The sequence below is a fragment of the Hylobates moloch genome, unplaced genomic scaffold (assembly GCF_009828535.3).
Source record: "Hylobates moloch isolate HMO894 unplaced genomic scaffold, HMol_V3 SCAFFOLD_17, whole genome shotgun sequence".
Lineage (NCBI taxonomy): Eukaryota > Metazoa > Chordata > Mammalia > Primates > Hylobatidae > Hylobates > Hylobates moloch.
Window position 1 is genome coordinate 65,169,283 of NW_026652292.1, and position 26,538 is coordinate 65,195,820.

Sequence of the window (26,538 nt, forward strand, 5' to 3'; positions counted from 1 at the left end):
ATTGGGCAGTGCTGAAAAGAGCTAATTTTCCCTCAAACATATTTCCATTCATGCTACATTAAGTACATGAGATTCTATAGTCACTAAATGAAAAAAGAGCTCATGTTAGTCAGATAAATACTGAGTTACACAAAGATGTATGTAGGTATGAATGTATGTACAGACAGACCTTGGAGATACTGTGGGTTTGGTTCCAGACTACTGCAATAAGGTGAATATTGCAATAAAGACAGTCAAACAAATTTTTTGGTTTGCCCGTGCATATAAAAGTTATTTTTAACTGTACTGTTATATATTAAGTGCATCTTAAAATGCAATACCTTAATTATAAAATATTTTATTGCTAAAAAATGTGAATGATCATCTGAGCCTTCAGTTAGTTGTAATCTTTTTGCTAGCCAAGGTTCTCTCCTTGGAGTTAGTGGCTGGTGAGACTGATCAGGGTAATGGTTGCTGAAGGTTGAGGTGGCTGTAGCAATTTCTTAAAATAAGACAACAATGAATTTTGGTGCCTCAACTGACTCTTCCTTTCACCAAATATTTCCCTGTAGTACGTGATGCTGTTTGATAGCCTTTTATCCACAGTAGAACATTTTTTCAAAATTGGAGTCAATCCTCTCAAACTCTGCCATTGTGTTATCAACTAAGTTTATATAATATTCTAAATCCTTTGTGGCTATTTCAACAATGTTCACAGCATCATCACCAGGAGTGAACTTCATCTCAATAAACCACTGTTTGCTCATTCATAAGAAGCATCTCCTTATTCGTTGAAATTTTATCATGAGATTACAGCAATTCAGTCACATCTACAGGCTCCACTTCTAATTCTAATCTCTTGCTATTTCTACCACATCTGTAGTTACCTACTCTATTGAAGTTTTCAACTCTTCAAAGTCATCTATGCAGACTGGAATCACCTTCTTCCAAACCCCCGTTAATATTGATATTTTGCCCTCCTCCCATGAATCACAAATGTTCTTAATGTCATCTAGAATGGTGAATCTTTTCCAGAAGGATTTCAAATTACTATGCCCAAATCCATCAGAAAAACCACTATGTACAGCTGCTGTAGCCTTATAAAATGTATTTCTGAAATAATAAGACTTGAAAATCAAAATTATTCCTTTATCTATGGGCTGCAGAATGGATATTGCACCAGCAGGCATACAAACATCATTCCCCTTGTGCATTTCCATCAGAGCTCTTGGGTGACTAGGTGCATTGTGAAGAAGCAGTAATATTTTGAAACAAATCATTCTGAGCAATAGGTCTCAAGAATGGGCTTAAAATATTTAGGAAACCATGCTGTAAATAGATGTGCTGTCATCCAGGCTCTGTTGTACCATTTATAGAGCATAAGCAGAGTAGATTTACCATAATTATCAAGGGCTCTAGGATTTTCAGAATAGTAAATGAGAATTGGCTTCAACTTCTTAGCCCCTAACAAGAGAGTCAGCCTGTCCTCTGAAACTTTGAAGCCAGGCACTGACTTCTCCTCTTTAGCTATGAAAGTCCTAAAGAGCTATGGAGGATGACACCTGCTTCCAATAAAGTCTGTTTCATCTACATTGAAAATCTGTTGTTTAACAGTGTCACCACCTTCATCAATTATCTTAGATCTTCTGGGTAACTTTCTGTAGCTTCTACATCAGTACTTGGAGCTTCACCTTGCACTTTCATGTTACAGAGAAGGCTTGTTTCCTTAAACCTCACGAATCAACCTCTGCTAGCTTCCAACTTTCCTTCTGCAGCTTCCTCACCTCTCTGAGCCTTCATAAAAATAAAGAGAGTTGGGGCCTTGCTCTAGGTTAGGGTTTTGTTTAAGGGAATGCTGTGGCTGGTTTGGTCTTCCATTTGGATCACTAACACTTTCTCCATATCAGCAATAAGGCTGTTTCATTTTCTTATCATTGGTCTGTTTGCTGGAATAACACTTTTAATTTCCTTCAAGAACTTTTGCTTTGTATTCACTACTTGGCTAACTGTTTGGCACAAGAGGCTTAGCTTTGGGTGTCTCTCAGCTTTCAACACGGCCTTCCTTGCTACACTTTTTGTTGTTGTTGTCGTTGTTGTCAATAATTTCTAGTTTTTGATTTAAAGTGAGAGATGTGAGACTCTTTCTTTCACTTGAACACTTAGAGACCACTGTAGTGTTATGACTGGCCTAATTTCAATATTGTTGGGTCTCAGAGAATTGGGATTCCCAAGGTGTGAAAGAGAGAGAGACAGGGGACTTATCTTGGACTTCCAAGAGCATTTCACAAATTAGTGTAAACTGAGATGCTCTAAGAGTGGAGTACAAATATGCAACTTTTCTCAGATTTGTGTTATAATTTTTTTTCAAGAAATAGCTGCAGGGAATTATAAACTTTAAGAAATACAGATAAGCATTAGCATTATTGAAAATAAAGTATGAGTATCGCTTGGCACAGAAAGGTGTAACAGAATCAGTTTGCAGTTTCTCAACTTCCCCATTAAATTTGCCTAATAATGTGCTGAATAGAAGGTTTTATGCCAGTTTCACCTTTCTTGCCTCCCCTTTGACAATCATCTCTCTTCCACTTTACAAAAGAATGATATACTTCTCAGCCCACCAGAAACGTATCACGGAACACTGTCCCAATAAAGATCTAGGATCATAAAGGAAGAATTATTGCAAAAATTCTTGCAATCAATGCACATAATCCAAGAGAGGCACTGCAATAAAATCTCACTTTCAAGTTTCAATAAAGTAAAATATTGATAAATAATTATGTAGTTTCAATCAGTGATGCACTAGTATTAACAGCAATAATTCAATTCAAAGAAGATGTAAAAACTTACAGCCCTTTGGTGGCAGGAAATTTTAAAATTTCAATTATATACATATTTTTTGGAGCAAAAAATGATACAATTTTCTGAGGTATTGAAAATAGGAATTCAAGGAGAAAATACAGTTTAAGAAAAAAATGCAATATATTAAGGAGGATCTTGTTTTTTTCTCTTATAAAATTAGCTCTGATATTTAGATTCCATCAGACACATTTAAAAAAAATCACAGATGAGTTTTGTTTTAAAATGTCAATATTTACAATGTGCTACAAATTACCTTTTGCAAACATTTACCACTATGAAATACATTAGAGGCCAAATTAAAAACGTTGAGGGTGTGTACAGGATTTGAAAATTACTTTTTTATTAATAAATTATGAAGTGTCCTACATCAACTTTTTTTGGTGTTTTGAAATGTTATTACAATACAATCAGCAGCTGACATATTGAATGTTTCTGTGTTTGAGGCAGTCTTTTATCTATATTATCTAATCTTAACAAAATCCTTTCAGACTGTAACCATCACCACCTTTGCTTACAATGAGGAAACCGAGGCACAGACTAGTAAAGTAATTAAACTACAGTTATCTCGTACCAAAAAGTGAAGCTGGGATTTGGCTCCAGCCAGGCTGGGCTTCAGAGCTCACACTGCAACCCACGGCACAGTATTACCTACTTAAGTATGTTTTTCCTCCATAAATATTCAAATGTTGAAAACTTATCTTTTTAGTTAGGTTTTCAAGTTATGGAAGGCAAGGCCGTACCATAAAGTTCTCTATGCTCCATAACACCTAGGATTGAGTTTTGCACATAAAACATGCTTAATCAACATTTTCTGATTAGACATTTAACATTTCAAGAATTTCTCTCCTCCATCTAGTAATCATGAGTGACCTTAAAACATACACAATCTGGCCAGGTGCAGTGGCTCACACCTGTAATCCCAGCACTTTGGGAGGCTAAGGTGGGGGGGAGGGGGGGGTGGATCATGAGGTCAGGAGTTCAAGACCAGCCTGGCCAACATGGTGAAACCCCGTCTCTACTAAAAATACAAAAATTAGCTTGGTATGTTGGCACATGCCTGTAATCCCAGCTACTCGGAAGGCTGAGGCAGGAGAATTGCTTGAACCGAGACCTGGGAGGTGGAGTTTGCAGTGAGCTGAGATCGTGCCGCTGCACTCCAGCCTGGGCTACAGGAGGAAACTCTGTCTCAAACAAACAAACAAAACAAAACAAAAGCCCCCCCAAACCCCCACAATCTAAGAATGACAGTAAACTTTATCCCACCTTTTATAAGGAACCTAAATCCACATAGTTGACTACCATCAGTGGAAATATTTACACAACAACTTTAGTAGTGGTTATCTCTACGTATGCTGATTAATGGTTAATTTTATTTCTTCTTGCAGAAAATAAATTGTTTCTTATTATTCATATTTTTCGATTCAGGGGCATGCATTATTCTTATAATAAAAAAGGAAAATAATATTTGTTATTCTAACAATATTTAGAATTCACAAATACATCAAACAAAGGGAAAAGAAAGGGATATAAACAAGCAAGAAACAAGAACATCAACATAGGAAGGCTGCAGCACATGAGGCGAGTCAGAAGGTTTGGGCTGAACACTCGGGAGGGCCTGTTTCTCCTTACCTGGTATGAGGAAGCCACAGGGCCCTGGCAGCCCTAGGAGCAGGGCACATGTTCAGACAGGGCAAAAGCAAAACATTTGACTTGTTAGAGGCTATGAAAGGAATTTCCAGAAATTGTGAACTCTACATTTTTGATACATTTTCAAGAAAACTTGATCATTTCCAATCGACTATTTCTGAGATTTATTTGGAAAGCCTAATTCTTTACTTGAGCACCTCGGGTAACTGCTCTGTCTCATCCAAGCACGCGCTGAAAAAATAATCATTTATTGGGCATTTCAACCATACCTTTGGAGTGACAATTGGTTGTCTTTTTCTTTTTTACTTAATATAGTAATTCTTAAAAGAAATACAAATGATTAAAAACCATACCTTGACAGGTAAATTTTTTGGAGGGAGTTGTGAGTAAAAGTTTATCTGCCATTTCTCCAGGACCAGCACAACGAGCAATTCCGGGCTCCTTATATTCCGACTTCACCCAGTCGGATAACCACTGCATGTTACAATCACAGTAAAGAGGGTTGGCTCCAATTGCTCTGGAAAAACAACACCACAAAAGCACACACACATACACATACACACACACACACACACACACACACAAGTATGGAAGTATTGTTATTTCCTAAGGGCAAAGGAATTCAAAGTGATGCTCAGCAGAAAATCCCCATAGATTTACTGAGGATAACAATTTAGCAAAAAATAGAGACACTGGGGATTCCCCATTTTCCTGAATGATGTGCACTGGGATTTAGTGAGTTGTCACTGGTGTTAACACTCATTTTGCTTTAGAAGGTCTCCTAATATTTTCAGAGACGTGTTTATATTGAGTGTAAGCACACCCTGAGTGCATTAACATTTCATTCACCAATTATTTACTGATGACTTAAATTACAATGCAAGGTTCTGAGGACCCAAATATAAATAATGCATTATTCTTACCTCTAAAGAACCCCTGCTGCAGAGGAGATTAGCATTAGCATTGGGATATACTCACAGATGCAAAGAAGTTTCATTAGAAGTGATGTAGGAGAAGTATTTACAAGATGATGGTGAACAAACAGATTAACTTTTCTGGGAGGCTAGTGGTTAAGAAAGTCTAAGCTGTGTAGGATAGTTAGAGTTAAGTAGAAAGAAAGGTTGGGAATAATGATGCAGATAAAGGACAGCTAAGTACAAAGAAAGAACACAAAATCCTGAAGATGTCTAGAGCTAGCTCACTAGAGCTGAGCTGGACCTGCACTGGGTGCTGTCTGTCCCTTTTCAAGGTCGTTCATTTTACAGTTGTTCATTAGACGTAGTGACAGGAAAGTAATCAAGGTAATAGTTAACATTTATTGCACTATTATTATACGCAGGAGCCGGGATAAGCCATTTATAAGAATTCTTTCATTTTATCCTAAATAGTAACTTTATAAGGTTCATTTAATTAATAATTGACTTTACAGATTAAGAAACTGAGACCTGGACTCATAACCTTATAAAGCTTGGATTGAAGCCATAGATGCATAAAATGGCATTTAAAAATTGCTTACTTCTGATTTACAATTAGCTTCTAACTAGTAATCCTTCTAGGTCTACCGTCAGGATAGTTATCTTATTTTTTTTAGGTAGCCCCTGAAATACATGTGTAGAATCATAATACTCGATACTCTGGAAGTTTTAATGCCCCGTTTAAGAATCAGAATATATATATATATATATATATATATATAGAGAGAGAGAGAGAGAGAGAGAGAGAAAGAAATGCAAAGCAGAGCAGGGCACAGACCAAGGAAGACTCCACTTGGTCTCACTGTTGCGGGAGGAGGCTGGTAACATGGAGGGAAGTTCCGCTCAGCTCAAGCAGCACCTTTCGTGTGAAGCCTTTTCTGATGCCTGACCATAGCACTAGCAGAATGGATACCTCCTCCTTCAGCCTGCATTCTCTGCCTGAGGGCACTGCAGCCCTGCACCTCTGAGCTAGTAGCTTCCTTCATATTGCAGCTCATGCACGTGGCAGCCATGGAGTTTGTAAAGGAGTGGCTTAGAGGTAGGCTCTTGGCTCAAACACGAAAATGTAAAGGCCCTGCCTTCCTGGACCTAGCAGTTTAGTGGAAGGAATATTAATAGGCACCAGTCTGATAGACTGATATACAAAATGTCAATTGATAACACAGACTCTATAAGGCAAATGCAGACATGACGTGATTGACTATTGGATCTTCAATTCAATTCAAAGAAGATGTAAAAGCGTAGACTTTTGGGCAGTAAATTTTAAAATTCCAATCATATGTATATTTTTGGAGCGAAAAATGACTATTCCTTTCTCAATTTTGTAAACTCATATCTTCTTGGAGTTTGTGGGTTTTCAAGAGAAGTGCAAAAGCAGGAGAGGATATGACAGGCAATCTCTTCTAGGGAACTAGGGCACAACTGACATTGCTATTTAGACTGAAGCAGATAGTTGCCACCAGACACCCAACTCAGCATCAGCCAAGGAGGCTTTGGATCCTAAGGCTGCTGGCTGAACTTCCTTCTAGGTTTGCCATGATCTTAACATTACACCTAGTAATAATAAAATGATGGAATTTGACCCAAATGGTTTTTTGGACCCCACTTATCACATATTTTCAAATGGTTATATTGTACTTCCAAAACCTATGGAGGTACAAACAAGTAGCGAACAGAGAAAACACAAAGGAAAAGCCATTTCACCCAATCTAAGTATTTGGCTGTGTCTTACTTCCAAACTATAGTCTCGAACCATGTTGAATTTATTTTTGCGTGGTGCCATAGTTGATGCTGAATAAGTAAATCCATTCTGAGCAGATCAGGATGGGCTTCATAGAGAAGGTGATACTTGGGATGTGACTTAGAAAAGCAGGGTTAGGATAGATAATTGAAAGGGAGCTGATGTTCTAGAATCAGAAAATAATGAGAGAAAAAGCATAGGCTAGTAAAGTCGGAGAGCCATATTTGTAGAAGAGACATGTTTAGCTAAGCAAAGATAATTCGACTAATGGAAAATAAGAGCCAGAAGGGAAAATTAAAGCCATCTTGCAGAGGGCATCATCTCCAGTTTGAAAATCTTCACATTTTCTTTAAAGATGAAACCAATTACATCTTATGATGTTACAATAAAATAACTGGCAGAGGAATGTTCCAAATCACTCATTAGGAAGGGTTTGACCCTAAGCTTATATTCATAAACTAGGTACTCACAGATGTGATAATGCAGAAAGATCATTGAAAGCACCTTCAGGCACAACAGAAATGTCATTTCCATGTAGAGAACTAGAAGAAAGAAAAAGAAAAATTAAACTTCCTATATTTCTGAACTCATAGACTCCAGAGAAATTCTGAGACTTTAGTTTATAATAAGCATTTTAAATCAGTGCAGAAAGACAGTCTACAAAATAAACAGTTTTGGTACAACTGGATACCTGAGAAAGCAAATGGCTTCCACGTCACATTATGTGTACAAAATACATTCCAGAATGAAGAATTAAATGTAAAAATAAAAATGTATTAAAAGCAAATAAAGAAGATGTCCCTTTTATAAACGTGGAGTGAGGAAGGCTTTCAAAGGCTCAGTATAAAATCCAGAAACCATCAAGGAAAAGTGGGAGAAATTTTTGACAACATAAAATATATCCAAACAATAAAATATTCCATATAAGAAATAGAATAATATATATTTGCAACTTATATAAGATATAAGGATTATTTCATTAAAAAAACCCCAGCAAGCATAAAGTCAAGTAATAGATGCATAAAGATATCTACATGAATAAGGAAAATATAAAGTACTCAACAGAAAATGGGGAAATGATAGATCAAGCTCATTAGAATAAAAAGCACAAGTGCTTAGTAAACAAATAAAATATACTCAAATGCTCTACTAATTGGAAGTGCAAATTAAGACAGGAATGCAGAATAACTTTCAATCTGTTATATGGACAAAAATAAAAGAAAAATAAATATTCAATGTTTGCAAGAGTGTTTTGAAAAAGGTACTCTATTAAACAGTTGGTGGAAAAATAAACTTCTAAATGGACCAAGTCTTGTTTGGGGAATAACAAGACAGTTACTTTTGGAATCCTTCCAATATACTTGACAGTATCTTCCCACACACCCTAAATTCTTGCTGACATGCCAGCACATTTGTACCAAGAGGAATGTATAGGATGTTCATTAGAGTACTGTATAGTAACCATTAAAATTTGAAATTAAACCAAATCATAGTAAAGATGATGATTGAATCACTTCTGGTTCCTCCCACCAATAGAACAGTCTCTACCAGTTAAACAGTTGAGTTATATATATGTATAAATATATATCTATTCTATTCTTATGTATATATTTTTATTCATATATATGATAGACTAGAAATATTTAAAAGCATATGTTAAACAAAAATAGACAATGGCAGAACAAAAACAGATCTTATTAATATTTGTGGCTTTTAAAAGCTATATAGCCATGGGCATACATCTATTAGAATAGAAAAAAATGCACCTGAAAAAGGACCAGAGAGCACATCAAACTGTTAATTCTGAGGCAGGAGAGTAGGATCAAGGATCATGTTTTATTTCACATATTTTAAAGTACATTTTTATAGTAAAAATGTTTTCATATACTATGTAATTTCTAAATAAATTAATTTTGAAAGTTTCTCAGATTAATTTTGAAAGTTAATTGAAACTATATAAACCATATGTCTTAATGTTACATATAATCAAATAAATGACTATAACAATCAGTATTACTAAGAAGGAAGTTACATTGTCCAAAGCGAAGCTGTTGGACAATGATACTGTAAGACATGATTTTTCTATTTCCTAATTTATAACAAATCCTAATGCATGTATCTTCAAGCACCAAGAATCAACAAAGTAGTTACATCCTTAAAAAGACAATCCCAAACTCAGATCTCTGAGAAAAGAGATATTTTGTTGAACACAAGATGCTTACAGTAATCGAAGAGACTTTAATCCATCAAAGGTGCGATGAGGAATACATCTCAGACGGTTGTAACTAAGAATTCTGAAAGCATACATATGTCAATTTGTTTTAGTCAGAAATCCAAAAAATGGTCAAATACTTCCAAAATAAAGCAGTTAAGGCTTATTAAAGCATCTTATTAACTGACAGTGTTAACACATAATATATTTTTTTTGTGTGTGTTGTCTCCCTAACACAACATACTTATTTCCTAAATACAACCTAGAATGCTTCCCTCTGCCTACTCCTGCCCAACTTTGGTGCCTCAGCCGTCCCTTCCCTAAGATGGATTTTCCCTATCTTAGGGATCGCCTCTAAGTCCCCCCAAAACATAAATTATTCTTTGTATTTTTTTTATAGAACCTAATACTTTTTCTAATATCTGCATTTGTTCATGTATTGTGGTTTTGTCTGTTTCTCCCAATAGAAACATTCCTTGAGGGTAGAGACTGTCTTGTTCAATAGCAATGTCCAGCATCTAGGGATTGCCTTTTGTCCAATGAATTAATGAATACTCAGTACCACACTTTCACACTCACAGGGTGAGGAGCTGGGTCATGTTGCTGAAGCTCTGATTAGAAAGCGTGCTTATTCTGTTGTTACTTAAGTCTCTAAAAGAGAAAAAGAAATGGAGTACACTATTAACCACAGAAATGAAAATATTAGTGATTCTTAGAAGGAGAAGGGTCTTCTTATTCATAGTCATAGCAGTATTGTTAGCATTCGGCTGTTATCTGAAAACAATAAAACAGTGAATGACCCCCTGGGGTAGACTGCAATGTTATTCACGATTATTTACACCTCGCTGTTTTGAAATTAGGAGTGATTACATATATATATGCATTGCTTTAGCCAATGTAGTGTGCGTGCAAGGGGTTGGTTCACTTCAGAGCAGCAGCTTCAGAGCAGAGTTTATCTTCCCTTATCCCTCTGCTCCCATCTCACATAAGGCTTTTGATATTTTACAGAGAGCTTCCCTGGAGGTGACTTGCGATAGACAAATTTCGCAAATTATCCTTAAAAGTCCTATCAGATACACATACTTTAACCTCATTGATACATATGTTCACTGATACACAGACTCAAATTTGATCACTGACAGAACCCCTGATTAATTACCATCAATAAAATTACCAAATAATTTTACCAAAATAAAATTACCAAATTACCATCAATAAAATTACCAAATAATTTTACCAAAATAAAATTACCAAAATGCCATCAATAATAACGTTTGTGCTCCTGCCCCTGGCTGAGTCACGGTCACATAGCAGGTCCTTAATAAATATTTGTTTAATGAATGTTAAGTGAATGGGAGAGATGTTGAATTTTTACCAATGTTAAATGGCTATTTATATGTATAGTTTGTACTATGGGTCGTAATTTACATTGCATGAACTTGATCTTATTCCCATTATATATATAGTGTATATATATATATATATACACACACACTATATATGTAAAAATATATTAAAATGTATATATACAATATATAATACTAATATATATTCACCATATGTAATAACTACATATGTTCACTAATTTTTTTCTGAAGCAAAATGCAAAATATATGAATAAATGGAAGATTCAGAAAAGCTGAGGATAATCTATTCCTTTATTAAAATATCGAAATGTCAGTAAAATGGACCCATGAAATTGTGAAAATGTTAAGAATCTGACGGCCGGGCGCGGTGGCTCACGCTTGTAATCCCAGCACTTTGGGAGGCCGAGGCGGGCGGATCACGAGGTCAAGAGATCGAGACCACGGTGAAACCCCGTCTCTACTAAAAATACAAAAAATTAGCCGGGCGTGGTGGCGGGGGTCTGTAGTCCCAGCTACTCGGAGAGGCTGAGGCAGGAGAATGGCGTGAACCTGGGAGGCGGAGCTTGCAGTGAGCAGAGATTGCGCCACTGCACTCCAGCCTGGGCGACAGAGCGAGACTCTGTCTCAGAGAAAAAAAAAAAAAAAAAAAAAGAATCTGAGAGGAGCTTTATACTCATATTTTTAGCTGCTGAAGAACTATTTCTAAATTTTAAAAATAAAAGTATCTGTATTAGCAGAAGTAACTTGCCTAGAGTTGTATCATGAGTCACTAGTAAAACCATTTTTGGATCCACAAATCCTCATTTGTCATTTTGAACTGGCTTGAAAGTAATCACATGCTGTCCCACAAACGACCCAATTCTGCTAAAGTGACCCTTTGGAAATTGCAGCAATTTAATGGTTTATTTAACAGAACAAAATGTATGTAATCAGTTCTTGCTGCTATCAAATAAATAACTAGAAGCAGAACAAGACATCTTAGAGGACATCTTTTTCCGTTATTTAATCATTTGTCATTTAAATAGTCCTATTTACTTTCTATAAAGTGATTGATTTACCCATACTTTCAAGGAAAGTGATCAGCAGCAATTTTAACTAGCTTCAATGTACCTAGATTACATTGGGGCATGTAATATTTTTTGCTACTTAGGTTTGTAGAATTCTCTTAGAAATAAACCTTCTAATTCTAGGAACACTAGTAATCTGCTTCTTACGCTAGTAATATTTACTCTAAAATCAGATAGACTTAAACAAATGATACGGTACTTTCTATTAATATTTACTATCTTTTTCCTGATTTTTTGTGTTCTAAAAAGTTTTCTCAATTACCAATAAGGCTACTCTAAAAGTACGGTATTATATGTAAAAGATTATATCAATTTTTAAACATTGTGCATATAACTAGATCAAATGTTTGTATATTTAAATATCTTCTTGTATTTACAACTTAAGCGTGGTCAAAAGTTGTTTATGTTAATAAAAAAAGAGATGTTATTTTAAGCTAAAAAATCAAAATTTTGAAATTTATACTCAGAATGTTAGTATCTTTGTCAAGTTTACTTAAACACTACATGAATATATATGGATTTTCTAAAATAAATTTTAATACTGGAAACCCATAACCTATTTAATAATGCTTTGTATAAGAAACAAACATAATAAACTACATTTACATTTTTGGGAAAGTCATTACCACCTACTATCTTTTGCTTAAAGTCAAGAATAAAGGCATCGTTTTCTATCTTTCCTTCCTTAGTTTGTCATAAAATAACCCATATTCATTATCAATAAAAATCTACAGGTTTATACATTTTCATAATTCTCTGACTACTCAGACTTCGTCGTATTTGTGCTTTTTTGAATAGAGGAGGACCTCCTGCTAAGACACTCCATCGCCTGATTGATATTCAATGAAGATGTAGCCAGGGATCCAGAACTGCAATGAGCAAGGAGGGAAGCATGTAACTGTGAATGATTTGTATTATCTGAAAGGGTCACTAAATCTTCTGTCCCTTGCCATCCCCATTTTCTGGAAATAGAGTAACTCAAAGAAAAGTGCAATATGTTACTCACATAAGTGTTAAATGTTTGTAGTTGGAGAGTTCCTTGGGAACCAGTGTAAATTGGTTTCCATCCAGATACCTAAAAACAACGGAACAATATTATCTTATTACAAAGTAATGGTGGCCTTGAATAAAATAAAGAGTACTTCACTCCTAACTGAGGCAAAGAACCACTTGGCAATTTTTGCTTTAAGATGTCGTCTTCCAAGCACGGATTATTATTTAAGAGAAGTAAAGAAAAAAAAAGCAGAGTTGTCCACGAGTCCAGTTCTTTGTGGTTTATCTAACAAGGCAAGCCCAGCATTTAGCCATCTGTGTGCAAGCAAGGAGGTTCATTCAATTAACCATACTTTTAGTCAGCCTTCAGTTTGTTTGTGTTTATGTGGACACAATACCATGAAATTCATTAACTAGTAACCAAACCTTGCTGCTGTGGCCAAGACCACTCATTGCTGCCTTAATATGTGTCAGTACACTTAGTGAATAACAATGGACACATTAAAGGCATATTTGGGGATTTGAACATATTAGGTTTAAGTTTAAAAATAGTTTTAACCAGCATATATCTTCTTGGTGATGATAACATTAGGAAATTTTATAGAATATAAATTGATGAAGTGTATAAATATAAATATATATATATGTAACAGCAATAATCAAATAACCATATATAAGTAAACTTTCCCTTCTTATTAGAGTCAGAAGAATAATCAGAAAATAGGCTTTGGGCTAACTGGCAGGACACAAAGATAATCGAATACCTGAAGTTATATCTATTATGTCACAATAAGGAAAATAAATTTCATCTCCTTCCAAGGCTGTTTTTCCTAGAACATAGATGGTGAAGGGTACAAATGTCATTCAGAAACTGGGGCCATCTGGCTATAGATGTACCCACAAACACTTCTGGGACATTGAACACGTGGCCCCTCCTACCCCAATGCTGTGGTCCATTTCAAGACTGCAGGTTGAAGTTGGTATTTTTTCTGGATATAGAAGTAGCTGAGAAGTTGCCTAAGATAATAATTTATTCCTAATATTTCAAAATAAAAACAGCGATATAAAAGGCATCAGTTATCAGAAAATATAATTAATGTTTGATAAATAATTGGGTCTATGTTATGACTCATCATGTCTACCTAAATTTTCTGACTTAATATTTCTTCTTCGACCCCTCTCCATTTTTTTCTTTCCTCTACCTAAGTTTTTCTTGATACCACTAGAGGGAAGCATCACCCTATATAGTTCAGTACTCTCCCTTTATTCTAGAAAATACAGTGGAAGGTCAACAAGATTCAGAATGTGAGCTATGAATGTTTATATGTAAAATAATCTAAGGCGGAAGTTATGTGGAACTGATTAAAAATAATGGATACCATTTGTTCAAACTAGTCCACCAATAATACTAATTTTTGCCAAACTCTTTAATTATTTAATGTAATACACATATGAAATTTTTCTAATACATGCATATATGTTACTGCTAAGAAGGATTCTGCTGACTCGGTAAGGTTACAAGAATAAGCTCTCTAGGGGGTAAAACTTGAATTCACAACAGATGAGTTAATATTTTTCTCATCTTTGTAACAAACTTTCTTTAGAAAAAAAGACTACCTTTAATAATTTGTAGTAAAATAGATTGAAAATTCAACTTTTTGAATAGGTGAAGTATGCTGTAGATAGCACAGGGCATAAACCAAGCAGGATGTCCAATAGAGCTTAGTAAGAAATGTTTAAAGTTATTTAATGGAAATAGAGTAAAGGGACTAAAACACAGTCCAGTTAATATAGTAGAAGAAGGGATTTAGCATCACAGGTGGTCTGAGTGTAAGTTCTTCATTGGTGTACTCCTAAAATTAATGCTTTGGACACAGAATATTTTTTTTATTGTTTTATTTTTTACTTTTAACTATCCCTGCTTTATTTATTTTTATTTTTTTAAATTATACTTTAAGTTCTAGGATACATGCGCACAACATGCAGGTTTGTTACATATGTATACATGTGCCATGTTGGTTTGCTGCACCCAATAACTTGTCATTTACATTAGGTATTTCTCCTAATGCTATCCCTCCCCCATACCCCCACCCTACAACAGGCCCTGGTGTGTGATGTTCCCCGTCCTGTGGACACAGAATATTCTATATGCATCTAGCCTTCCCACAGAGGAGGGTTTCGGAATATCCCTATGTGATCTTCTGAAATAAAAAACATTACTATAAGAAGTAAATATTTAATTACACACATACACAAAACAGTCCTTCCAGTTGATTAACCAACGTAATTGGTAGTGAGAGAGGACCTGAGCACTTAACAGCAGTTCAAATCTAAGAGGCATGTTCTGTGCACATGTGCTAAGACTGTGCCTTTTTCCTCTAAGTGTTCCATTCAGGATCAAACTTAGGATTTAAAGAATTGCAAGTGATTTGAAAATAAGATCCTTAAAAATTGAAATGACATGTCCTTGAACCTCATGACCTATGTTGCACACTGTCAAAAGTTTGTCAAACCTGCTCATTTGGAATATGTGTGTGCATCTGCACAAATAACTGATACACAAATTACATTTGGGTTTAAATCATTATTGATCCATGGTTCCACATAGATAAAAAATAAACAGAGGCAAAGTGACTCAACTGTATTCAGATCAAGCATATCCAGAATATGACATTAGTTTAGAGACAAAGGAATGGCATGAATGGGGCATGGAAGCATCATTATTCTGGCAGCATATTCTCTAATGAATTCCATTCTGCAATTGTAGCATGAGGCAGCCAGGGGAGCGTGGGCAGTGCAGAAGAAGGTCGAGATATGTATATATTGGCCATATAATTTGTGGTTAATTATCAGTTATGAAAATGTCAAGGATAATTGGTCCCATACCCTTTAGGATCTAAAGGACTTTGATTCAAGCCACCAAAAGCAGCATCTCTTCTTAAGGGAAGAGATTATGCTAGTTTCTTCCATATACCAGATAGTTATTTATCCCATGTGGTAAAATTTTCTCCTAGGGGGTCACAGAGGTAAAAAAAAAAAAAAAAAAGTTTCCTGTACAGAATATCCTAGCCTGTGAGTAAATTAAATATAAAGCATTTCCCAAAGTGCATTCCATGGGCTATTAGTCTTGTAAGATGCTCCATGAGAAAAGGGGTATAGGAACAAATAAATGTGAAAGATACCTTATATTTTACCATTTTTTCTTGAAGAGTCATAGTACACCTTAGCATAGTAAAGGCACTGAGAAATCATATAGCATAAACACACACACACACACACACACACACACACACACACAGAGCAATTCCCAAGGGCCTCTAAAGTAGCTTTTGCATTAACTGTTTACCGTTTTACAGGATAATAATTAACTGGCCTTAGAATATGATTTGCAAAGAAGATTGTAAAGATTTTTGTTCGGTCTCCATTCCTCTGGGTGTGTGAAACATTTATCATCAAGGAAAAAGAAAAGAAAAGAAAAAGACAAGCTCTACTTACAACTCTGTGACATCTCTTGGAATACCTTTCGGCAAGACCTTCAAACCCTTGTTGCTACATCGGACAACTGTATCCAAGCAAGCACATTCAGTAGGACAGCGAGAAAGTGGGGAGCAACTATTGTCATCATTTCCTAAATTGCAGAGGAAATACAGGAAAACCAAGATTTGTGGTCTTGAAGGTGCTAGAAGGGATTTCATGCCTTTAAATTAACAAACACAAGAGTCTTAAGCTACATAATCATTTATTTATGGGACATTCAGTATTTACTAATTGATACCATAAGTTCTATATAGCACTGTTTTCAGACTGCCTAGGGAAGAATTCTGGAAAATGGCTTGCAATTTGTAAACTGTAATTACAATTACCAATACAATGGAAATAGTTATTTGTACAAATTATATTTTTAATTAGAATATGTAAATGTAAAGTGAATTATAGAGAAACGGCAAGGAAACAGATATGAAGAGACACAAGGGAATATATTAACTTAAAAGTTTAGGTCCCTCATTTATAATGCTCAAATTAGCTCTCTGTTCACTGGCAACAGTAATAGAACTTGCTCTATATGAGAATCAAATGTGATGATATAGAAAGAGCATTAAAAAGTGACAACTAGTATTTTTGTCAGATTTACTAAAACTTCTCTAAGTTAATTTCTTTTCTCCTTTGAAAATGGTAGGTACTAAAAAACATGCCTAGGGTAATAAAGAAAAGTTAAAATGAAGCTATATAAACAAGACCAATCACAAGTTGGAAACTAGAAAATCTAAAACATTCAGAAATGCACATCAAGTAGACTCAAATGTGGAAGGCAAGTCTGGGAAAGTAAGTATCCTGGCACTAAAACAAAACGCAAACAACAAAGCAAAAGATACACGATCATTATTTGCTGAGCTGAACTATGCCGTAGATTTGTGCAAAGCTGCATCGGAACAGGCACATGAATGCCTGACAATCAAAGAGTTGACAAGGATTTCTTACCGTCATCACAAGTGAAGTCCTGAATGGCCACATCCTGGATGGGTATTTCTTTCAGGAAGTATGGTTTTTGACATCGAGGATTTCCCGTGACAATTCTCTTCTTTCTCAGCCACTCTCCCAACCAAGCCAGGTAGCAGTTACAGTTAAAAGGATTGGCCAAGAGGTTTCTAAGAGCCACAGACAAACAATGCACGTTTAGTTTGGGGTTTCATCTTCCTTCTCAAAACCCCAGCTACCCTTCTCCACACTCTTTTGGCTGGAAGGATTCCTTCTTCTTTGTATTCCCAGCCCCTATTCATACTCAGAGTCACATGCAGTATATGAGATGCATTTTTTTTTTTTGCTAGAATATTTATGCTTGGAACTTAAACAGTAACAACACTTTTACATAAGGCAATTCTTCACATGATTTCATGCAAAAAATAAGGTAAGGTAGAATTTGGGGTTTATACAGAGGATCCTGATTGATAGATATTTCATTTAGAAATAATTTAAACTTGTCAGAAATCTGACTTGCTGTCAAACTTCGCACTGATAATGCAGTAATTTAATATAAAGATGAAGGCTGATTACCTTATATTATTGAGTTTAACCTGACAACAGCTAATTCACTAATTTGTCATCTCAAGATTTCCATCTCTTATTTGCTCTAGAGAATAGGTTTCCCATCTAAACTGACAGCTGAGTTGATTAAATGCCAGTTATAAAAATGAATTTACTTCTACAAATCTCAATACTTTTGGCATCTCACCACTTCAGCATAAACCTATTGACAATCTCATTATTTATAAACATGCCATCTTTAATATGCGCAGATTAGTCACTTGATGTAAAATGTCACATTTTATGCAAAAAGAGGATTAAGTACTTTACTGATGGATGGATGCTTCTCTCAAGTTTTTTCTTCACTGACTTGAGCTATGAACTTTTTTTCTCTATCTTTATTCCCCTCCTTTTAAGTTAGATTAGTATATTTGCATGCCACCATTACTGAAAAATCTTATCAGTTAGATAATTAATAATTTCAAATGCTGCTTTTTAGATACTGACATAAAAGAGACCTGAAATACATTGGAGGTGTGTGGCTTTTTTTACTTCTAGATTTTATTTATTTATTTTTTTACATTTCTTGAATTCCATCTATAGGCCTACAAATACTCTTTATTTTTAAGTTGTCTACATAAAATATTCTCTTGGATCGGCTCAACCTATTTCTTCAATATTTTGCTAATATCATAGTAGATGCCCTCTAGTAAACAGCTTTTATTCTTGATCTGGTCATCCTAATATACCTCCTGTCATTTCGAATGATTCTTGTTTTTTTTTTTTTTCCTTGAGATGGAGTCTCGCTCTGTCATACAGCCTGGAGTGCAGTGACGCGATCTCGGATCACTGCCACCTCCGCCTCCCCAGTTCAAGCAATTCTCCTGCCTCACCCTCCTGAGTAGCTGGGACTACAGGCACGTGTCGCCACGCCTGGTTAATTTTTTTTTGTATTTTTAGTAAAAGACAGGGATTCGCCATGTTGGCCAGGCTGGTCTCGAACTCCTGACCTCAAGTAATCCGCCCGCCTCAACCTCCCAAAGTGCTGGAATTACAGATGTGAGCCACCATGCCCAGCTGATCCTATTGAGCAAGTTTGTTGGCAATAACTCTATCAATTCTCCTTTTATAATACTTATACTGAAAATACTCCAATGTGAGAACACTGGCAAAAATCTATAACATTTCTTTTATATGCAGCACCATCAAGTTATAATAATTATAAAATTTGGAATTAAGCTACATCATTGATCACATCACTATGAAAAATAATTCACTGAACAATACTATAATTTTTTGTTAAAATTTAATGTAAGATAGTAGGTAATATTTTTTTAAAAATTTAAATAAATTTGATGTGAACAAGTTTGTCCTTTTTTAAGTCCTAAAACCCTTGATCACATTTTAATGAAGTGCTTAATAATACATTAAATACATTAACAAATATAATAAATGGCTCAAGTAATACATAAAGGCTATTTTTCATACTTACAGAGTAGATAAAGAATGGAGAGTATCAAATGCCCCTGGTGCAACTGTTGTAATTTGATTATCATACAAAGAAAGCAAACGCACAGAACTGAGTCCTATGAAACTGTCATTCCCCACACAGGTTATTCGATTGCTTCTCAACATCCTGAGGGGAAAAAAAGGACATTGTTATGGAGACAAAGCATCAGGCAATCAATTTTGCCTATCTGAGGATCGAAATGATCCCTGCAAATATGTAGCATTCATTACTACTTTTTAAAAATGTTCTCTTGCTATTAGACATTGCTATGAATACATACTGGGAATATCTTGCAAGAATAAAATGCTTTGAGTTGCCAATGATTAATCTCAGTTAGAAAAGGCACGGTGAGTCTAGGCATGGATTTACAATCCCGCGATGAGGGAAGAATGTTTTCCTTTGATGCTACAGTTATGTTTGCATGATTGCATAATGTCCTAATTCACCTACAGCTCTCTGAGTCCTTGGAGCCCTGTGATTTGTGTATTCAGGGTAGTATTACATTTGAGGTTGAACAGAAGGGAGGCGGAAAAGAATCAATAGCCACTGCAAATGAAGAACTGAGGGCATCTCAGGGACTTACACACTGAGTCAATGTCAAACATGGGCTGGGGGCGCCAAAATGGACAGAATATCCACAAAGACTACACGAATAATTTTATTTATGAAAATTAGCTCATTGTTTTAAGTTGAGAACTGAAAAAGAGGCAACAGTAACAGATCCCATATCCGCAATAAAGTTTAAAAAGGTTTACCATGAAAAAATACTTTTTTTTTTTAGTCATTGTCATTAATAGGATTAACACTATTGTCATTTCCTTGTTACTGCTAAAGTTTTGGCTCAATTATCAATTCTTTGCTAATTATTTATTTGTCTGGCTTAAAAACTGAACAAAAAGCTCAAAGTCCCATGTGAAAATAGTTATGAGTATATGAATAGTTGCCATAAATCGTATTCAGAATTCCTGAAAAATTAAATTATTCCTTAATTTTTCTAAACATAAGTTGGCTACTAATATATTGAAGAATGTGAAAAAGAGAGGTAAAAATAAAGAAACAAAGTGTCACTTTAAAATTCTAGATTGCCCTATAATAAATAAGAAATATAAACGTTTGCATTCTGCGAAGTCACAGATAAGAAGAAAAGATGATGCTCTCCTTATGAAGGGATCATTTTATGTTAGAAAACAAATGCACAACAGAAAAGCATTCCTATCAGCACTTTCCTTTCTCATAAATGATGAAGAGCACTGGGTCTTAATCTTGCTGGAGTCACATGCCCCTGGGGGAAGTTGAAGAAAAGTTTGAGGGCCAGGTGCGGTGGCTCATGCTTGTAATCGCAGCACTTTGGGAGGCCGAGGCGGGCGGATCACGAGGTCAGGAGATCAAGACCATCCTGGCTAACACAGTGAAACCTGGTCTCTACTAAAAATACAAAAAAATTAGCAGAGCGTGGTGGCGGGCGCCTGTAGTCCCAGCTACTCGGGAGGCTGAAGCAGGAGACTGGCGTGAAACTGGGAGGCGGAGCTTGCAGTGAGCCGAGATAGCATCACAGCACTCCAGCCTGGGCGACAGAGTGAGACTCCACCTCAAATAAATAAATAAATAAAAATTTTAAAAAAGAGAAAAGTTTGATCTCTGTTGCTAGAAAAATCCATAAGCACACATACGCACAAATTTCACCTGTAATGTCAAGGAATTCAATGACTGGCTGAAATATGTATATGAACTAGTAAGTGACCTATTAGGGTTAAGAAGCCTAGGGGGAATGGAAATGTGCTCTCAAAATCTTCATAGCTCCAAGACAAAAGACACCAAGAATAGGTATGTTCAGATAAAACTTTTCTAGGATTGACTACCCTGAGTTTGGTTTTACACCGCTCTATGATGCTTGTTGGAACATAACTAGATTAAGGAGGAAGTCAGTGAATATCTGTCTCAGGTGCTAAAACGTAAGCACTTCAAAAACATCCACAGAAATGTAATGAAAGGAGAAAGTGGAATTTAGATAACTTTTCACAGGGAGAGTCCTGTGAATGAAAAACAAAACAAGAAGAAATACTTTGATAAGTTCCTCGAGGTGGTGTTTCGGATTGAACTGTGTCCCCCTCGAATTTGTATTTTGAAGCCCTAACTCCCAAATGTGACTGTATAGTCATGCACCACATAACAACATTTTGGTCAAGCAGAGCTATACAAAAGTTGCCCAGTAAGATTGCAAGGAAGCTGAAAATTTCCTATTGCCTCGAGATGTCATGGCCATTATAATGCCATAGCCCAACACATTACTCATATGTTCGTGGTGATACTGGTGTAAATAAACCTACCGTGCTGCCAGTTGTATAAAAGCATAGCACAACGCCTATCTACAGCACATAATATTCCACAATAACAATAAACAACTATGTTATTGGTTTATGTATTTACTATACTATTAATTGTTATTTTAGAGTGTACTTCTACTTATTAACAAAAAATTAACTATAAAACAGCCTCAGGCAGGTCCTTCTGGAGGTATTCCAGAAGAAGGCATTGTTATCCTAGGAGATGACAGCTCCTTGCATGTTATTGCCCCTGAAGACCTTCTACTGGGACAAGGTGTGGAGGAAGATGACAGTAATATTGATATATTGATTATCCTGACACTGGGCAGGCCTAGGCTAATGTATGTGTTTGTTTCTTAGTTTTTAACAAAACAGTTTAAAAATGCAAAAGTGAGTAAATCAATTTAAAAAATAGAAAAGAATAAAGAAAAGAACAGAAAATAAAAAAATTCTTATATAAATATGAGTAAAAAATTTATACAGCTGAACAATGTTTGTGTTTAAGCTAAGTGTTATTACAAAAGTGTAAAAAAAGTTAAAACATTAAAAAGTTCATAAAGTAAAATAGTTACAGTAAGCTAACCTTAATTTATTACCAAAGAAATACATTTAAAAAATAAATTTAGTGAAGCCCAAGTGCACAGTTGTACAGTGGTTTTTTTTTTTTTTTTTTTTGGGATGGAGTTTCACTCTTGTCACCCAGGCTGGAGGGCAATGGTGCGATCTCTGCTCACTGCAACCTCTGCCTCCCGGGTTCAAGCAATTCTCCTGTCTCAGCCTCCTGAGTAGCTGGGATTACAAGTGCCCGCCACTACGGCCGGCTAATTTTTGTATTTTTTAGTAGAGATGGGGTTTCACCATATGGGCCGGGCTGGTCCTGAACTCCTGACCTCAAGTAATCCACCCGCCTCGGCCTCCCAAAGTGCTGGGATTACAGGTGTGAGCCTCCGTGCCAGGCCGTGTACAGTGTTTATAAAGCCTATATTAGTGTACGGTAATGTCCTATGCCCTCACGTTCACTCACCACTCACTCACTCACTCACCCAGAGAAACTTCCAGTTCTGCAAGCTCCATTCTTGTTAAGTGCCCTATACAGGTGTAGTATTTTAAATATTTTGTACCATATTTTTTACTGTTCTTTTCTGTTTAGGTATGTTTAGATACACAGATACTTTCCGTTGTGTTAGTAACAATTGCCTACAGTATTCAGTACAGTAACATGCTGCACAGGTTTGTAGCCCAGCAGCAATAGGCTGTGCCATATAGCCTAGGTGTGTGGTAGGCCATACCATCTAGGTTTGTGTAAGTCCGCTCTAGGATGTTCACACAACGGCAACGTTGCCTAATGACACATTCATCAGAACATACGTATGACTATATTTGGAAAGAGGGACTTTAGGGAGGTGATTAAGGCTGAGTGAGATTGTAAGAGTGGGGTCCCGTTCTGACGGACTGCCATCCTTACAAGAAGAAAATGATACCGGGCAGCTCACTCTCTCTCCCTAGGAGCAGACAGAAGAAAACTCATTTGAAGAAACAGTGAGAAGGTGACTGTCTACAAGCCCAGAAGGGAGGCCTCATCAGAAACCCACCCTGTCAGCACCTCCATCTTGAACTTCTAGCCTCCAGAATGATGAGAAAATCAGTTTCTGTTGTGTAAGCAATCCAGTCTGTGGAAGCTCATTATGGCCGCCTGAACACACGTGTACAGGTGGAGTTACAGCCTACTGCCTTCTTCCCACTCCAAGGTGCTTTCCTGCCAGGAGAAGTTTCCAGTGTCAAGAAAGTCTTTTAAATGCTATTTGAAAAGGGAGACTTCTGCTTGTTGCAATATTTGTATTTGACCTGAGACAACTCTGGAAAAGGTTAGATGCAGCCACCCGTGGTCTCTTTTCTATCCTCTTCCTACACATTCCTCAGTATCTCTCTTTTCTTTCTTTTCTTTTCTTTTTTGAGACAGAATCTCACTATGTCACCCAGGCTGGAGTGTAGTGGCACAATCTCAGCTCACTGCAATCTCCGCCTCCCGGGATCAAGCGATTCTTCTGCCTCAGCCTCCCGAGTAGCTGGGACTACAGGTGTGTACCACCATGCCTGGCTAATTTTTGTATTTTTAGTAGAGACCAGATGTCATAATATTGGCCAGGCTGGTCTGGAACTCCTGACCTCATGATCTGCCCATCTTGGCCTCCCAAAGTGCTGGGATTACAGGCATGAGCCACTGCACCTGGTCCTTAGTATCTCTTTCATCACAAGGCTGAGCGAATCTTTGCCTATCATTTTGAAAGGGCACCAAGTTAGTCCTTGGGATGGGTCAGCAGGTCCCAGACTGGTCCTGCTGGGTGGTCAGGTTTCAGGCTATTCCTGCAAAACTCAAGGAACGCACTTCTGCTCTTAGGTGCAGGGAGGGCTTTGAATTTGGGATGCTATAAACACATCTCGCTGGCTGTGGGAATGCCCTTCTCTCTCCGTATCTGATAAAGAGCAGAAAATGGACTCAGCCTTCAGCCCACTGGTCATACATGGCTCTCGCAGGCTGCGCGGGGCAGGATCGTGGGTCTGAGGGAGACAGACTCCCCACTACAATCACCAACGACTGCTTCTTGGTTACAAATATTTTCCTTTCTGCCTTCTAAAGGCTTCAGAGTTTGGTTTGTCTTTCTTCCAACTTTTAGGCTATCACTTTTGTCAAACATAATTATATACTCTATAGATACAACATATATGTGTGTATGTGTGTGTGTATGCTGCGTGAAAAATTCAAGTAATACAAAAGTGTTGTAAGTACTTTTGATTGAAATACCTCAATCTAATCCCCATATTTCCTGGACAACAACTCTTTGGAATCATATATAATTTTTTCTCCCAAACTCCCTACCCCTGAGCAAGTAGACATAACTCTTAGCATGTTTTCTTTGAAAAAATAGTGAAAGATATATCACCAGCCTGTCTTTCTTTACACTAAGACCTTGCAGGGACAAAAAACAGTAGTCTCCAGATAAGCTGTTAGAATTATTCTACTGCAGAGATTCAAGGGGATTCTAAAGCTTACAGTCATTGGGCCAAGAGGAAGTACAGTATAGAGAGGTGTTTGAAGACAAGGAAATAAAATGACCATTTTGAGGCAGGACAGGGTAGTCAGATCCATATAAGCACTGGAACAAGGATGATCTATTTTGTAGAGGAGACAGAAGCCATGGGGGATGCCCCTGATCATCTGCTATCAACACATCGAAGGCAGGAATACTGGGGTAAAGGACCATTTGCATTCACAATACGTGCACGCGTGTGTGTGTGTGTGTTTAACACACATCGAAGGCAGGAATATTGGGGTAAGGGACCATTTGCATTCACAATATGTGTGTATGTGTGTGTGTGTAACAGAGAGAATGTGAAAGAGATAGAGGGAGTGGGGTGGGTAAAAGTAGGAGGGGTTTCTCTCTCGCAGGATTATAAAGAACAACGAGCTGCAATCCTTTGGTAGAGGAACTGCAATACAAGTACAAATACTTACAAAGTTTTGAGGCTTTCCAATCCCTTGAACATCTTATGCTGCACATTTTCCAAACGATTACTCGTGAGAAGTATTTCATTTACACCAGATGCTCCTTCAAATGCTCCCTCCTCAATATCTGTGATCTTATTGTTGCTAAAGTTTCTAAATAAAAATTGTCGGAACAAAGATTTTAAATAATTTCTAATGAGGGAATTGAAACACAGTTGATCATTTTCTTCTAATGATCCAAGTCTTCCAACTTTTCACTGCCCAGCACTGCCAGGGCTCTGAAAAGATTCCACTTCCTTACACCATCAAGACAAAGGGACAATAATACTAACAGGGAATGTCTATGATAAAAAATGCCAGCGTGACTCATGTCAAACTCTCCAAGGGGCCCCAGGAGTATAAAATTCTTGAGGTCAGGTATTGGGTTACACAAACCTTTATGCCATCTATAAAACGTAACAAGAAACTTGTCAAAAAAAATCCCTGATTAAAATTGCCAAATGAATTAATGACTAAAAGAAGGCAACTAGTAGAGATAGATGGGCTAAAATTTGTTAGCGTTTTATATATAGCATCAGGAATGTATTTGAATATGGGTTTATTCCCAGAAGAACATCTCATGTAATAATGTGTTGAAACAACCAAATTAACTGTCAGTATTACATATGATACCAACTACTACAGTGCTTGCCAGAAGGCAAGAGTATCTAGTTGTGGTCAACTTTCTATAGGCTTTTTCTTTCTCTTTTTCACTGATGACTCCAAGACCAGGAGTGTCCCCCAAATAAGGATCATTTTTATGCATATTTTAATTCCTCTGAGAGAATTGTACGTAGTAGCTTCTTAATAAATATTTGTTGCATGGGAAATCATCTTATAGCTAAAAAGAAGGTACATTTCATAACAGTGAAGGAGGAGGGCAATTAAGATATCAGAAACCATTTGGGAGGTAGCCTAATCCGGATGCCATCTGTACAAGTAGTCTGTTCGGTAACTTACAGTCTATGTGACTATGGGCCAGTTACACATGTGGACACACAGCTGAAGTTAGCCGATGCGGATGTTTCTGCATGTGTGAGGGCGCTCCATTGGTCCCATGCTATTGACCTATGTCCTGTCTCCCTGTCACACCTCCCCAGGGGCATGAGTAACCCACTGAGTGTTGCTGAAACTGCTGAGCTTATGAACTTATTTTAAAATATGAGTTGTGGACATGTAGTAACACAGATGAGCTATCAAGCCAGTTTACCAATCATTAATTTTGACTATCTTCTAATGAAAGTTTAATGAAGCAAAAAAGTCCAATAGTTGACATGAAAAAAAAAATAACAGCATGGT

At 36.6% G+C, this 26,538-nt stretch overlaps 1 protein-coding gene across 2 annotated transcripts in view; it reads right to left on the reverse strand.

Annotated features, from left to right (window-relative positions):
* SLIT2 (slit guidance ligand 2) overlaps positions 1-26,538 on the reverse strand; it is a 380,209-nt gene that overhangs the window by 71,187 nt on the left and 282,484 nt on the right. For both annotated transcript variants that reach the window (XM_058430212.1, XM_058430211.1), the window contains exons 17-25: positions 25,210-25,353; positions 19,354-19,497; positions 17,319-17,485; positions 16,335-16,467; positions 12,853-12,921; positions 9,992-10,063; positions 9,423-9,494; positions 7,671-7,742; positions 4,839-5,002 (exon numbers count right to left, since the gene is read on the reverse strand). In XM_058430212.1, the coding sequence (XP_058286195.1) occupies positions 4,839-5,002; positions 7,671-7,742; positions 9,423-9,494; positions 9,992-10,063; positions 12,853-12,921; positions 16,335-16,467; positions 17,319-17,485; positions 19,354-19,497; positions 25,210-25,353 (1,037 nt within the window). The remainder of the gene's footprint in view (positions 1-4,838; positions 5,003-7,670; positions 7,743-9,422; positions 9,495-9,991; positions 10,064-12,852; positions 12,922-16,334; positions 16,468-17,318; positions 17,486-19,353; positions 19,498-25,209; positions 25,354-26,538) is intronic.